We start from the raw sequence: 16,221 nt of genomic DNA, 5'->3' as shown, positions 1-16,221 counted from the left end.
TGTAGGTGTGAAGGATGCGGCGTCCGTGAGTGATCCCCAGCGATGCACTGGAGGAAGGAGACCTGGGGCTGCAAAGCAGGGCAGAGACCACTATGGACTAAGCAGCAGTGTGAAAACCAGGCCCTTGAGGCCTGGAGAGAGTTGTACCAGCTTCACAGGTTGCCCCAGTGAAACACAAATCCTGTTGGGGAGAGAAAGCTCCTGCAGGCAGCTACCCCCAAGGAAGAGGCAGTCCAGGGTGGGGGAAACATTGGTGAAACCTCCAGCTATTACTAGCTACTCTTTTGGCAGATGGAATATGAGTAACAAGTAAGCTTCCTGATGGGACCAAAAGGCACCAAACGATGAGACTAGAAGGGCCCGACTGGGCCAGGCCACTGGATAATGGAGCCCAGCGGATGCCACGCACGGAGAGCACTGAACTGGATCTCTCAGGAGTGATCTATCCCCTCTTCAATCCACCATTAGGTGAGAGATGCCAGAGGAAACATGTCCAGCTGCCCTGTTTGCTAGCCATTAATAGATCCATCATGCATGAATTTATCCAGTCCCTTGTTGACCCTGGCTCTGCCTCCACCACCTCCTGTGGCAATGAATTTTACATATTAACCATGTATTGTGTCAGAAAGTCCTTCCTCTTGTTAGTTTTAAACCGATCCCCTCCTCATTTAAGCAGGTTTCCCCTGGTTCCTTGGTCCGTGCCCTTTGTGGTGTTACAGACCTCCAGTCAGTCCTCACTCAGCCTTCTCCCCTCCAAACTGAGCTGTCTGAGCCTCAAGTCTGTCCTGGTCTGGCAACAGCTCCAGGCCCCTGATCTTTCTGGTTGCTCTTTCTCTGTTCCCTCATTTCCCTGCCCTGGCTCATGTGGACAGCGCCCTAGTTTTCTGTTTGCACAAGTTTGTCCATCTATGAAACACAAAAGAAACAGTGATAGATGACAGCAAATTCAAGCACACGGTCTAAGAAGGCAGGGAGGGAAGGACTGGAAAAATTTCTCAGAGGTAGGCATTTGAAGGTTGAAAGAGGGTTTGGGATCAGGAGCAAGAGCCTTGCCCTCCCATCATGTTCAGGGAAGCAGGACTCTGTAGGTACTCGGTACATCACCATGGCTGTGTCACTTAATCAACTCCTTTTCTGCATGGAAGCACCACAACGGGACCTGGGGTTTGCTCAAGCCCTTGGATCCAGAAGGGATGACAAAGCTTAAGAGTAAGTAAGAGGGTAAGAGAAAAAAAGCAAGGCAGGGAAGAACAATGGAGCAAAGTGGGAAGCGGGGGAGATATCAGGGCCTGTGGGTGTTGAGGTGGCCTGGCAATGCTGCAGAAAATGCCCTTCTAAGGGAAGCAAGAAATATAAGGAGAGCAAAGCAAGGAAAGGGGTAGCACAGCAGCATCTAAGGAAGAGAGCTGGCTCCTGGTGGCAGGCGCTGACCTGTGGCGGCATCAGTGGAGATGGGGCCAAGGCGCTTTCGGCCAAAGGTCCCGTAGAGGTGGAACTTGTATCTCCGAGATGGTGCCAGGCCAGGAATGGTGACGGTGCGGGATCCTCCATTCACAGGCAGGGCCTGGGACTTCCCCTCAATGTCCTTGTACTGGACAATAAAGGAGTCAAATTCTCCCTGTGGGACGGTCCAGGAGAGGCGGACAGATTCATGGGTGATGTTGGAGGCCGAGAGCTCCCCCAGGCTGGGCTGGGCCGGGGGCTCCTCCACCTGTGGTAGCTGGTCTGCAACAGAGAGAGGGAAGGGGTGAAGCATGCGGCTGTGGGTCTTCAGTCTTTAGGAACAGGGATGCTAGACCCTAATGAGGAGAAATCCTGGGCCAGAGGTGGACAGCCCATGACTGACAGGAGACAAGAGCTGCTGAATAGCGGAGAGGGGAACTGTCTATGAATGCAAAGGCCTTAGCGTGGTTTCGAGTCCCTTTTGTCCAGACACTGAACAGCTTCATTTGAGTGGTTCCAGGCTAAGAAGTTACCTGGCACCATGTCCCAGAATAATCGCTCCCAGCCTTACTGAACGGGCTCAGTCTATTTAGCTTAGCGACAACACAGGTGAGGAGGAGAGAAGAAAAGGTCTGAATCCATCCTGTTGCTAAAGGGATTGTGAAGCTGGAAGTATGAAAACAAGCCACATTACAAGCTACAACATCTCATCAGGCTGCTTCTCCATGCATCTCTGGTCAGCTAGTTTCATCATGGTACTAGGCTAATGAGCCTAATAACTTTGTTTGCTAAGGCATCTTCCAGTAAGGTGTCCAGTTCGCACTGGAAGCCATCAAGAAACGGAAGTTTCATGCTGGCTCTGGGTAGCTTGATTTAATTGCATTCACTAACCTTGCTGGGAGAAAAAACAAACAAACAGTACTTTTCTTTTAATGGGGATGTGCGTAGCTTCAATTTCTACCCACCATGCTCTGTTCCATTAACGTGGCCATTTGTAGCTGATGTTCTGACTCTATCATCAATCCAGATCTCCATCTTCTGTTCGCTAAGCTGAACAGATTGAGCTCCTTAGATGACTCAGTCTTAGCCAATTCCCCGCCATGTCCCACCATTAAATAATTTTGTGAGCTCTTCTCTGCACCGCCCGCCCTTGCCTTACAACACCAGTTCTTAAATATCAGGCACAAATCCTGGGGACAGGACTTCAGGAGAAGTGCTATCTCTGAATACCTCCCTAAGGCCAAATTCAGAAAGAGAAAGTTCAGTTCAGACAAAGGAGTGTGTATGTGGGGGAGAGAACTGAGAACGAAAGAGGAAAAGATGGAGAGATCAGAAAAGGAGAAGAAACATGGGAAGAAGAGAAGAGCTGGTGGTGACCTTCGAAGTGCTGTGGAGCTCTGTGCTGACCTGTGATGGCATCGGTGGAGACGGGGCCGTGGCGTTTCTGCCCGGAGATGCCGTAGAGGTGGAACTTATATCGTCGGGCAGGTGCCAGGCCAGGGACAGTGACCGTGCGGGATCCCCTATCTACAGGCAAGGCCTGGGGCCTCCCCTCCACATCCTTGTATTGGACAGTGAAGGAATCAAACTCTCCCTGTGTGACGGTCCAAGAGAGATGGACGGAGTCGTGGGTGATGTCAGAGACCAGGAGCTCCCCTAGGCTGGGCTGGATTTGGGGTCCCTCCTCTTGCGCTGGGCCTGCGAGAGAGAGATGGCGATAGGTGTGGCGAATGCACCTAGGAGGCTTCTGGTCCTTCCTGCATGGAGACAAGCCAGTTGTGGAGAAAGCCTGGGCAGCAGGCAGAGAGACTGCGGCCAAAAGGTCAGGAGATCTGGATGAAGGAACCCGAAGGGGCGGGTGCTGCTCTCTCTGAATGCAAAACAATGAGAAGACCTTGGCTCTGTCCAGCCCCGGCACTCAGTGGATTTGTTTTGGCAGGTCTGGGCTGTAGTAACACTTAGAAACAGATTACCAGAAAGTGGCCTGCTACCCACACATAGAGCTGGGAGGTAGAAAGCAAGGCATGGAGCAGAAAATTTACCCTCCTTGTTCACTTGGCATCCTCCTGGTGGATGAGGCGAGGCTGGAGTATGGAAGGAAAAGGAAAGAGAGGGAAGAAAGGCTGCCCAGAGAAGTGAGAAATGCCAAGGGAAGGCAGGGGAAAGAGAAGAAAGGAAGGAAAAACTCAGGAGATCCCAAAGAGATCCTGGCAGTTCTGTGAGGTCCTCAGCACATATCTGACCTGTGATGGCATCGGTGGAGATAGGGCCATAGCGCTTTTGTCCGGAGATGCCATAGAGGTTGAACTTATATCGACGGGAGGACGCTAAGTTGGGGATGGTGACTGTACGGGATGCCCCGTCCATAGGTAGGTTCTGCGGCTTCCCCTCAGCGTCCTTGTACTGGATAGAGAAAGAGTCAAACTCCCCCTGTGAGATGGTCCAGGAGAGGTGGATGGAGTCATGGGTGACATTGGAGGCCAAGAGCTCCCCCAGGGTAGGCTGGACTTGGGGCTCCTCCTCTTGTGGTGCTGGGGCTGCAACAGAGAAGCAAGGAGCAGGGTGAAGGATGCAGAGCAGGACAGAATCACCAATGATCTCCTAGGACATGACTGAGGGAGGAGGCATGGGGTCTGGAGCCCTGAGGTTAGGGGCAGCAGAGTCCACAATGGGTAAATCATCCCTGTGGAAGTATAACCCTGTAGAGAAGAGACTGAGTGTGTCAACCAAGGCCAAAAGAGAAGAAGGGAAGAAAGGGACTGGGAGCAAAGTATCTAGAGCAAAGTAGTAGGAGGCATGAGCTTTGTTGTGAGCAACAACAGGAACGTCGGAAGAGATGGAGAAGAAAGAAAGATGGGGCATGCAGGAAGGAAGAAAGAAGATGGGGCGGGGAGGGGGAGGCGAACATCCCTGCCTTCAGGTCTGTGTTTTGAATGGGTCAGAGGCATATGAGGCTGAGGCCAATCTTGAACAAAACAACAGCCAGGCTGAGCCATGAACAGTAGATTCACAGTGTTGCGGGCCCAGGACCTTCATCCAGGAACCCTCAGGTTCCTGCTGACGTTTGCTGAAGCATCTGCCCAACCGCAAAGAACGATGGTGGCAAAAGTCACTTTGGACAATGTAGCTTGTGGGAAAAATAGGTCTCAGTGGTCAACGTGAACATTGTTTTTCTCTGGAGAGACTTCAGATTTGGCCGAGATGGTCAACCACTGTTGATACTGAAGAGGAGGGCTTCTGCAATGTGAGACTCAGTCCCCTGTGATGTTTTCACTGAAAGAAAAATAGATCATGGTACGATATCATCAGCTTCTGTCTCTCTTTATCCTGTGCAGAGGATGTGACCAGTTTCCACCATTTAGTCTGCACCTGTCCTACTCTGATCTGGCTTTGGACTGCCCTGCAGATGGAGTGGGATACTCTCTGTGTAGCTATAGTAGGGGTCACTTTCTCCTTCCCTCTCTTGGTGGCAGCCAAGTTATCTCTTGATGTGCAAGTCATGCTGGTGGCGTTCGTAAGGCGTGCCCTAAATGTGCCCATTGTCATCTTCCCTCTGGGCGTGATGTGTCTGACTGGCTCCGTGACCTAGAATGCCTGACATTGTAAGAAACTCTTTTCAATGGACTCTTTCATGGGCATCGGCTTTGGAATGAGTTGACCTTCTATTCAAGACGTCCCACATGAAATGGCATAAATGCTGGTTAATGAAGAAGTTTCCCAAGGAATTGCTCAGAAGGCAGAGACCCTTGACCGGGTAGGAATCCTTTCTGGGTCTGTCATTCTTCAGCATCATTATTAATGATCTCAAAGGAGAGATGAATCATAGCATCATAGAGAAGTAGGGCTGGAGAGGACCTCCAGGGTCAGATTTGGTCCAACTACCTACCTGAAGCAGGATCATCCCTTTCCAAACCATCCCATAGACATCTATTGTCTAAGCTCTTAGCAAAATTTCAGTCAACCCTGACACAGCACAAGACATCATACCCATACCTGCCACAGGAAAAGCAGGACTGTGGTGGCCAACAACTTACTGTTGAAAAGTTTGTTAATATATGCTCAAGAGAGCCACACTTTCCACTATAGAGGAAGGCAAAACTCCTCAGCCTGTATTAATCTGTCCATGCAGTAAAATTCATTTCTGACCCTAGATATGGCATTGGTCTGAGCAGGGGGGCAAGGCCCTCTGGCCAGGACCCTTTGGCTTTGGTCCCAGCAGGAACATTAGCAGAGCCCAGTCACCACCCCCAGCTTGGGCTGCAGCCAATGTCCAAAGCCTCTGAGGACGACTTAAAAACATCCTGACACAAGTAGCAGTGAAGGAGTGTGGGGGGGGAAGAATCCCCTCTCAGCCCCATGTGGCAACCAACAAAGCCCAGAATGCTAGGAAATACCCATGGATGTAATACCCCAATGAAGTATAACTTGGCAGCGTGGCCAATAACCAGGGCACAGATTGAGTTGAGCCTAGGAGACCCAGGTTGCTTGTAGAGGAAGTGATCAGTCAAGCAACATGCATTTAACATGGCCTAATACATAGTTGTACATGGCGTAGTAGAAGCTTAGGGTTGGGGGGATCTTGAGGGTCATTGAAGGATACAGAAAGTGAGCTGTGCTATCTGGGACCTCTCTCTGGAAGGAAGGACTCTGAATAGTCTCCCATGATTGTGGTGGAAGCCAGCAGCAGGCAGGGTGCAGCAGGTGAATGGTACCCTGGACTATCTGACCTGGGAAACCCAGCAGAGAAGCAGGGAGGTGGAGTCAGTCTCCAGGATGAGGGTGTCTAAGAGCAGAGGGCTGTCCAGTCTAGTGGACAAAGGAAGAACGTGATCTGGCAGCCGATTTTCATAGGATTATGGGAAAATCAGGCCGGAAGGGACCTCATGAGGTCACATCTAGTCCTGCCCTGTTAAAGGCAGGATCACCCTTGACTAAACCATCCCAGCCTCATGTCTGCCCAACCTGCCCTTGGAAATTCCCAGGAATGGAGAGTCCACCGTGTCTCTGGGGAGCCTGGTCCAGTGCTTGACCACCCCTTAGAGCCAGAAATTCCTCCTCATCTCCAGCCTTGGTTTCTTCTGCTGCAGCTGCAGACCCTTGCTCCTAGTCCTGTCTCCTGTGGCCACAGAGAAAAGCCCACCTCCATCTTTCCTGTCGTTGCTTTTCAGGGACTGGAAGAGATGATCAAAGTCATCCTTTCACCTTTCCTTCCCCTAAATAGATAACCCTAGTTTTTCCGGCCTTTCCAAATCAGTTCTGCTTTCCAGGCCTCTGATTATTTTTGCTGCTCTGTGCTGGACTCTTTCCAATCCTGTCCACATCTTTCTTGAAGTGGGCCCAACACTGGACACAGTGCTCCAGAGGAGGCCTCCCTTGTGCTGAACAGAGTGGAAGAATCACTGCTTTGGCTTTGCACGTCACACTTCTGTTAATACAACCCAGGAGGCTGTTGGCTTTGTTTGCAACCAGAGCATGCTGCTGGCTCCTGTTCAGCTCACAGTTTGCTGTTAGCCTCCAGGTCCTTCTGTGCAGGACTGAAGTTCAGCCAGTCATTCCTCAGTGTGGATTTGTGCATGCAGTTATTCTGTCCAGAGCTTTGTGCTCATCCCTGTTGATATAGGAAGCCCATTTGTAATGAGGATGGGAAAAAACCACTGGAGCAGCTGATTCATGGGCAGGGCAAATTCTCTTATCCCCTGGAGCTTTTCAGAGTATCTTGGAGGAAGTCTGGTCCAATCTCTGTTCAGGGAAGGATTTGCTGTTCTCAAACCATCCTAGGCAGGTGCCTGTGAGTCTCAAGCGGACATCTTCTCCTAACAGCCCTGCAGGGGCTCAAACTCAAATGTGGGAATGGAGAGGCAGGAGTCATGGCTGAGCCTGTCCAAGTTGTGCAAGGCACAGTGTCAAACCAGGTGACCTGCGCCTCTGGCCTGCGAAGCTCACTGAATTGCGAGAAGCACAGGAAGAGGAGACAAGGGAAGGAGAGAAAATAGAGGGGAACGGAGGAGAAATGCAGGGGGACGGAAAGAAACAGAGGCTAGAACATGGGAAGGAAAGGTCAGACAAGGAAGGGGGTGGCGGGGAAGGTGTGAAAAATGAGAAGACCCATGAGAGCCTTAGCTCCCCAGGGTGGGCTCTGACCTGTGACAGCCTCGGTGGAGATAGGCCCGAGGCGCTTTGGCCCAGAGATGCCGTAGAGGTTAAACTTGTATGGTTGGGAAGGCACCAGGCCAGGGACAGTGGCCGTGCGTGATCGCCCATCCACAGGCAGGGCCTGGGGCTTCCCCTCCGTGTCTCTGTACTGGATGATGAAGGAGTCAAATTTCCCCTCTGGGACAGTCCAGGAGAGGCCCACGGAGTCGTGGGTGATGTTGGAGGCTGAGAGCTCCCCCAGGCTGGGCTGGGCCGGGGCCACTGTTGGCTCCTCCTCGTCTTCCTCCTGTGGGGCTGTGGCTGCAATGAGGAAAAAGGAATGAAAGTCATAGGGGAGATGGGGTCTTCAGTGGAGGATCCCCCTGAAGTTTGCTTCCAGTGAGCCTGTGTGGGGGATAGAAACAGGAACAGGGTCTGATGGGGCTTCCTGTAGACAACCATGCCCTGTAGGGAGAATCAGACCTGGGGTGACAGTGTCCTGGAGCACAACTCAGGGGTGCCACCGAGGACCGCAAGAGGCCTGTGAGAAATGAAGTCCTAAGGAAGAAAAGAAAAAGCATGTGGCCCTTGAGACATGACAGCATGAACTCTTGGGGAATGAAAGAAGGAGGAGAGGAAGTTAGCTAGGAAGGGAAAATAGGAAGAGCAGGCCAAGGATCATAGGATCATATGAAAGTTGGGATGGAAGGGGTCTCATGATGTCACTTCTAGTCTAGCCCTTGTTCAAGGCAGGATCATCCCTGACTGAGCCATCCCAGCCAAGCGTCTCTCCAATCTGCTTTTAGAAATCCCCAAGGATGGCGATTCCACAACCTCTCTGGGCAGCTTGTTCCAGCACCAGACCACCCTCAGAGTCAGCAAGCTCCTCCTCATCTCCAACCTCAATCCCCTCTGCTAGAACTTGAGGCCATTGCTCCCAGTCCTGGAGAAAAGCCCATCTGCAACCTCTCTGTCATTGCTTTTCAGGGATTTGCTGGGGGAAGAGAACCCAGGACCCAGTGCTCCAGCCTGACCCTGGGTGGAGATGGTTGACCTGCTTTGCAATCCTTTAGAGGAAAAGGGTTACGTGGGCGGCGACCCAAAAAGAATAGACGAGAGGGTCATGAATAAATTTTAGAAATGGATCGACAAATTTTAAGAAAAGGATTCTTTAAAGGAGAAAAACATGGGAAAGGATGGCTTTTCCCTTGCAGGCTGGCAGAGCTCCAGCCTGCAAGGGGTTGTTTGGGGTACCACCTGCCCCCCCCATGCACGCTTCTGCCCCACAGACTGGGGGGCTGAGGCCTGGGGGTGGAGGAGGGCAGTGGGTCAGGACTGGCCATAAATGTTTACAAATGGGTCCTGGTGCAAAAAGGTTGACAGCCCCTGAGTTAGAGGTTTAGAGAGATTGTGGCACTGGTCAGCAGACCCCGGCTTGGGCTCTTTTAAAGGAATGCTCTGACTCCAGCTTGCAGAAGCTGGGGAAGGTTTCAACCCCTTCCTAGAGCAGAGTGGGGCCGTTCTTTAAACTCTCACCGCATACATCTCACCTGAAGCTGAGACGAAGGGCTCAGTGGTTCCTAAGCCCAAAGTCCTTTACCTCTAAATGGAGGGCGCTCAGCTCCTTTGCAGAACTGGGTGGTAGATGGAGATAAGGCCTAGACAGACTTCTCTATCTAGAGCCAGTGGGAAAACTTCTGCCCATGCTCTGAGCACCCTGTCGTGGAGCGTGTTGCTTCCTGGCATGGTGTGGGCTGCCTAGGTGAGGCATGTCTGTTTGCAGTGGGAATCAGGTGTGTGCCTTTTGCTTGCTTTGCTTTACCTGGATGCGAAGTTAACGGAGGTCCTGTTTGTAAGAGTGGCCCCTCTTTGGTCCTCACTGCTGAGAAGGGATGGGGGCAGGGAGAGGGGAGCAGGGACAGAGGCAAACACAGAGGGTAATAAAGGTGGGGGGTGAGTGGGATGTTCCAGGCATGGAGAAGAGAAGGAGCATGGGACCTAACATGGAAGAGGGAGACAAAGGAAAGCAAGAAAGCAAGCAAGAAAGAAAAGAGAGAGGAAGATCCTGCATCCAGGGCTGTGAGGACAAATACTGCTGAGGCAGGGGGCATCCTGGAACATCATTCCTGGAGAACTTCCTGGAGAGAAATGCAAAATTTGAGAAAGGGAGTACATGACCCACTGGAGAAGAGCATGAAACCTATGGAGGGAGGTGGGCAGGAGGATGGCGGGAAGGAGCTGATAGGGCCTGGCTGTTGTCCTGGAAGGTCCCGGGGCAGAGCTTCTCAGCAAGGGGGACACTGACCTGTGAGGACATTGGTGGAGACAGGACCATGGCGTTTGTGCCCAGAGACACCGAAGAGGTTGAACTTGTATCTGTGGGAGGGCACTAGGGCAGGGACTGTGACTGTACGGGATCCCCCATCCAGGGGCAGGGCCTGGGGCTTCCCGTCTGTGTCCCTGTATTGGATGCTGAAGGAATCAAAATCTCCTTGTGGCACGGTCCAGGAGAGGCGGACGGAGTCGTGGGTGATGTCAGAGGCAGAGAGCTCCCCCAGGCTGGGCTGGGCTGGGGTTTGATCCTTCTCCTGCGGCGCTGGGGCTGCAACAGAGAATCAAGGACAGACTGTAGGACACGGCTGGGAGGTCAGCAGTGTGTGGAGTCCTTTGCTGGGGAGAAGGTGGCACTTTACACCCAAGAGAAAGTATGGCGAGGGCAGCAGCAGGAGGGCGACTCAGAGGGGCAAGGTCTCATACCTGGGAAGGGAGCTGGATCCTGCTGTGGGAAGGAGAGCTGAGGACAGAGGGATGGAGATGAACGTATGCAGAGAGGGCCTGGATTGCCTCACATCCACCCACCTCTGTACACATTGCACTATCTTTCCATTTGTCTGTCCACCCATCCCTACACATAACCATCTGTCCATCCATCCATTCATCCCCATGCATACTGCTCCATCCATCCGCATGCCTACCCCTTGCTTATGCACAGTGGTGTCACTTACTGGTCTGCACCGGGTGGACTCTTCAAAGCACCCACTCTGAAGGTCCCTGCCTGAGGGCCAGGCTCTCTGCTGCGCTGTGAAGCAAAGCAGAGGGAGGCCCGTAGTCCTGGTAGGAGACACTGACCTGTGATGGCCTCAGTGGAGATGGGGCCGTGGCGCTTCCTCCCAGAGGTGCCGTAGAGGTTGAACTTGTATCGTCGGGAGGGTGCCAGGCCAGGGATAGTGACTGTGCGGGATCCCCCTCTAACAGGCCAGGCCTGGGGTTTCCCTTCTGTGTCCCTGTACTGGATGGAGAAGGAATCAAACTCTCCCTGGGGGACGGTCCAGGACAGGCGGACGGAGTCGTGGGTGATGTCAGAGGCAGAGAGCTCCCCCAGGCTGGGCTGGGCTGGGGCTACTGTTGACTCCTCCTTTTCCTTCTGCGGAGCTGGTGCTGTAACAAAAGGGAGAAAGAAGAATGAAAGGCCCAGCTTTGATGAACGTGGTCTCTGGAGACTTTCTGCTTCGAGGCAACCTGTTGGGTCATGTCAAGCTCAATTGCACCCAGTTCTGGTCCCCCACGTTCAAGGAAGATGACTTCAAACTAACACGGGCAAATTGGCTACGGGGGTGATCAGGAGAATAGAGATCCAGTCTCACCAGAGAACAGAAGAGCTTGAAAGACAAAGCCTGAGAGAAGACCTAATTGCTGTCTTCAGACACCTATCTATGGGGAAGAATATAAGGAGCTTTGAAGCAAAGAGTCTTGGGACAGCCTCCCGGGGCAGCCCAAACTGGTTTTGCAATGGAGCCAGACTGGGTTACAAACAGGGTTCCCTGACCTGCCTGCCTCAGACAGGAGGGGCCAGTCTGGGAGACCTACAGCATCCCTTCCCAGCTGCCGTTCCCATCGTTTGTTTGGAGTTCTCGGGCAGTAGCGATGGGCAGAGGACACCTGGATTGCGGGCTCTGGATTCTCCAATGTGCCTTCAAAAAGAGGTCCCTGCTTCAGCACACAGTATCCTAGCTGTGCTGCAAAGCAAAGAGGATGGTGAAGGGAGGCACCAACCTGTGACAGCATCAGTGGAGATGGGACCCAGGCGCTTCTGCCCAGAGGTGCCGTAGAGGTGGAACTTGTATCTATGGGAGGGTGTCAAATTGAGGATGGTGACTGTGTGGGTTCCCCCATCCACAGGCAGGGACTGGGGCTTCTCCTCTGCATCCTTGTATTGAACCATGAAGGAATCAAAGTCCCCGTGGGGGACGGTCCAGGCGAGGTGGACAGAGTTGTGAGTGACGTCAGAGGCCGAGAGCTCCCCCAGGCTGGGTTGGGCTGGGGCAGATGTTGGTTCTCTTTCCCCCTCCTCCTCTTCCTCTTCCTTCTCCTCTTGATCAGAGGCTGCAACAGAGAGAGGAAGAGCATGATGAGGAGCAGAACAACATGCATGTGCAATCCTCCAGGGATTTGTAGCAAAGAATCCCTGATGGGAGCAAAGAATTTGTAGCAAGCTGTGGGAACAAAGACCATAACAAAGGGAAAGTCCTGGAGAAAGATCAATTCAGAAGCTCTGTAGAAATTCACACCTATTTCTTCATATCTGAAACTGGAAGAGACTACAAGAGAATCTGGCCTCATCGCCTGTGAAACACAAGACAGAGATCCATCCCTCAGCAACCCTGGGCTGAATATATCTGACTCCTGCTTCCAGGTGTTGGTTCCTGTCCTGCCTTCCTCTTCTCATTTTAAGTGCCCTTTGATACCTGGTAGATGTGATCGTGAGAGAAAAGGGAAAGAAATGGCAATGGCTTGGAGGAGAAAAGTCAAAGACGGACGAGGGGAAGGCAACAGGACGGTTTTCCCCTGAAACACTAGAGGTGTGAGGGCTGCTGGCCACAGCCACTGACCTGTGGCAGCACTGGTGGAGATGGGGCCAAGACGCTTCCGCCCAGAGATGCCATAAATGTTGAACTTGTATCTGCGGGAAGGCAGCAGGCTGGAGACAGTGACCATGCGGGAACCCCCATCCACTGTCATTGTCTGGGATTGGCCATCTGCATCTTTGTACTGGACGAGGAAGGAGTTGAAGTTCCCAGCCTGGATGGTCCATGAGAGGCGGAGAGAATCTGGGGTCACATCAGAGACGGAGAGCTCCCCCAGGCTGGGCTGGGCCTGGACTTCCTCTGCCTCCGGTCCTGAGGCTGCAACATAGTGAGAGAGGGGGAATGAGGGAGGGGGAAGGAGGCATCCCAGCTGGTCACAGAGGCTGTGAAAGAAAGGATGAGAATGGCAGGGAAGAGGTGAAGCAGGTGTAATGCTCAGGATAGGCACAACTGGAGTAGATGGAGATGAGGTCCAAAGAGGAGAAAGGCACCGATGGGAGCAGGATAGTTTGCAAGCTAAGCTCATGCATATTCCTCAGAAGCAGAAGCATCCTATGTGAAGTCCTGGCCCAGGCGCTGGCATCCTCCCTGAGCTGCAAAGGCAAAGAAGAGAAAAGGAAAAGAGTCGGAGTCTTCTGAAGTCGCCGCTGACCTGTGACGGCATCGGTGGAGATGGGCCCGTGGCGCCTCCCACCAGAGACGCCGTAGAGGTGGAACTTGTATCGTTGGGAGGACACTAGGCTGGGGACGATGGCCGTGCGGGATGTCCCATCCACAGGCAAGGCCTGGAGCTTCCCCTTTACATCCTTGTACTGAATGATGAAGGAGTCAAACTCCCCTCGTGGGACAGTCCAGGAAAGGCGGATGGACTCGTGAGTGACATCAGAAGCTGAGAGCTCCCCCAGGCTGGGCTGGGCTGGGGCTACCGTTGGTTCCTCCTCTTCCTTCTCCTGTGGGGCTGCAGCTGAAACAAAGTGAAGGTGAAAGAGTGAAGGAGGCATCTGCTGCTTCCTCAGCTATTTCTGAAGGCTGCAAAGGGTTTGGAAGTCAAAGAGAAGGCAGAAAGGGAGGCAGGAAGGAAGCCCGGCAGGAATGAAGATGTCCATCGGATGGGATGGGGATTTCCAGGCTCTGAGCATCCTCTCCTGATGTCCCAGTTAACCCCAAACCACTGGAACTTAGATAGGTGGCCAGAGTGGCACCTTCCAGCCTTGTTCAGGGCAGGTGCAGCTGCAGGTATAAGCAGGATGTGAAGATAAGGCAGTATCCCAAGAAGAGAGGGGATGCATGGCTTGGACCCAGATGCTTTGCAAATGAGGTCATGCATATTCAGCAGAGTATGTGCTTCCATTTGCATATGGTCTCCTGGTATCTTGACCTGTGGGGAGAACAGGTGAGGAAGCATGGGGGAGAAAAACAAGAAGAAGACAGAGAGTCTGGCAACAGCACTGGACCATCAAGACTACACCCTTGGAAGGCTGCTCCATGGAAGTCCTAGGCCAGTGGCTGGTGTCCCTGGTCTCCTGCACAGCAAAAGAGAGATAGGAGAGGGCTGGGCTCTCTGAGGAACAGCTGCTGACCTGTGATGGTGCTGGTGAAGACAGGGCCTTGGCGCTTCTGCCCAGAGATGCCGTAGAGGTTGAACCTGTATCTATGGGAAGGTGCCAGGCCGGGAATGGTCACCATGCGTGATCCACCACCCACAGGCAGGGCCTGGGGCTTTCCCTCGATATCTTTGTACTGGACAGTGAAGGAGTCAAATTCCCCCTGCGGGACAGTCCAGGAGAGGCGGACGGAGTCGTGGGTGATGTCGGAGGCCGAGAGCTCCCCCAGGCTGGGCTGGGCTGGGGCTACTGTGGGTCCTTCCTTCTCTTCCTCCTGTGGGGCTGAGGCTGCAACAAGGTGAGGAAGGGAGAGAGAAAGAAGCATCCTGCTGTTGTCAGCTGCTCCCAGAGGCTGGAAAAAGGCAGGAAGAGGAAAAGAAGGCAGAAAGGAAGAGTGTGGGAGGGTAGCATTGTATCCGAGTTGGGAAAGAGAATATGCTAGTTCTGCTAGAGGGGCTGCTAGAGGTCCTGGAGAGGAAGAGAAGATGGGAGTGAAGGCAGGTGGTGCCTTGTGTCCTAACTGGACGACAGTCTTCCAGTTTGGGGCATCTGCTCCTGTTCTCCCACCAATGAGGCACATGCCAAACTATGTCCCTGGCCTCAGCAGAGCCGCTGGGGAAAGTACTCTAGGAATTGACCTATGGATTACATTTCTGAAGTGCCTGAGACTTGGAGAAGTGGACAGAGCAATGCCCTAGGCCACTGAATCTCAACCTGGTGCCTTGAGATCCCTTCCGGGGTGCCATGGCATGTTTGCACCCTTATATGTGCAAACATAAATCACAAGATAAACCCTGAGATTTCAAACAGGCCTGAAAAGACTAGGGTTATGTAGTCTGGAGAAAAGAAAACTGAAGGAGGATTTGAAAATGGCCATCAAATTTCTGAAGGGCAGTGACAGATAAGATGGATATGGGCTTTTCTCTGTAGTCATAGGGGACAGGACAAGGAGCAATGGCTTCAAGCTGCAGCAGAGGAGGTTGAGGTGGGAGATGAGGAGGACTTTTCTGCCTCTGAAGGCGGTCAGGCATTGTCACCTGCTGTCCAGAGAGGTTGTCTTTGGGGACTGTCACAAGCAGGCTGGACAGACACTTGGCCGGGATACTTTAGTCAGGGATGATCCTGCTTTGAGGAAGGGGCTGGTTTAGATTATCTCATGAGATCCCTTCCAAACCAACTTTCCAATGACCCTATGACCATATGGCTTGGCTGAGGGTAGCAACATGTGGTGGGAGGTTGTTCCAGCTCTTGGGCATGTGAAGGAAATGGTGCTCCAGAAGGAGAAATGCAGGGATCGGAGGAGGATGTTTAGCGATTGAGCTCACACAGAGTCACTAAGGAGATACACAGGGTTGTGGCATCTGCGGCATATGGGCTCCAGGTTCGAATGGAAGTGGCAATGTTAGATGGAAGTGGCCAAGTGTCCAAGATGGGAAGGGAGCTGCCCAGCTGTTGGTGTCCTGTCCTACCCTCCAGCCAGGGAGAAGCAAGCAAAGCTAGGTCTTCCTGTGATGTAGCATCTATGGGGCGTGTAGTTCAAAAGCATAACAGCAAAACACATCTCCCCAGCTGCCTGCAACTGGGAGAAGTGACTCAGAAGACAGGGAGGAGGAGACAAATAAGGGGTGGAGAAAGAGCTAGGACGCAGTGCCAGGGAACGGCGGCAGGACTCCTGGAAGCACGTTCCCAGAAGTTCCTGTCCGGTGGCTCGCATCCCTGTTGCAAAACAAAGCAGAGAAAGGGAAAAGGGGCAGGTAGTTTCAGCAGCAGGCGCTGACCTGTGATGGCATAAGTGGAGATGGGGCCATGACGTTTCCTCCCAGAGACTCCATAGAGGTTGAAAATGTATCGTTGCGAGGGCACCAGGTTGAGGATGGTGACTGTGTGTGTTCCCCCATCTGTAGGCAGGGCCTGGGTTTTTCCCTCCACGTCCTTGTACTGGACAGTGAAGGAGTCAAACTGCCCCTGGGGGACGGTCCAGGAGAGGTGGATGGAGTCGTGGGTGATATCAGAGGCTGAGAGCTCCCCCAGGCGGGGCTGGGCTGGGGCTGCCGTGGGTTCTTCCTCTTCCTCCTGTGGGGCTGAGGCTGCAACAGAGGGAAGATGGAAGAGTGAAGAAGGCATCTACTTTTATCAGCTGGTCCCAGAGACTGGAAAAGGGCAGAGAGAGAAACAAA

General features: G+C 52.9%; 1 protein-coding gene across 1 annotated transcript in view; it reads right to left on the bottom strand.

Annotated features, from left to right (window-relative positions):
* Positions 1-16,221, bottom strand: part of TNXB (tenascin XB) — a 74,099-nt gene that overhangs the window by 26,557 nt on the left and 31,321 nt on the right. Inside the window, exons 28-38 of the mRNA XM_090028148.1 lie at positions 15,823-16,131; positions 14,021-14,332; positions 13,093-13,404; positions 12,465-12,758; positions 11,629-11,958; positions 10,705-11,013; positions 9,881-10,177; positions 7,585-7,896; positions 3,687-3,980; positions 2,851-3,141; positions 1,432-1,725 (exon numbers count right to left, since the gene is read on the bottom strand). Coding sequence (XP_089884274.1) covers positions 1,432-1,725; positions 2,851-3,141; positions 3,687-3,980; positions 7,585-7,896; positions 9,881-10,177; positions 10,705-11,013; positions 11,629-11,958; positions 12,465-12,758; positions 13,093-13,404; positions 14,021-14,332; positions 15,823-16,131 — 3,354 coding nt within the window. The remainder of the gene's footprint in view (positions 1-1,431; positions 1,726-2,850; positions 3,142-3,686; positions 3,981-7,584; positions 7,897-9,880; positions 10,178-10,704; positions 11,014-11,628; positions 11,959-12,464; positions 12,759-13,092; positions 13,405-14,020; positions 14,333-15,822; positions 16,132-16,221) is intronic.

Source organism: Crocodylus siamensis, chromosome 15 (genome assembly GCF_052110815.1).
Source record: "Crocodylus siamensis isolate JL-2025a chromosome 15, ASM5211081v1, whole genome shotgun sequence".
Lineage (NCBI taxonomy): Eukaryota > Metazoa > Chordata > Crocodylia > Crocodylidae > Crocodylus > Crocodylus siamensis.
Note: the sequence above shows the minus strand (reverse complement) of the source record. Positions and strands in the feature narration are given on the sequence as shown.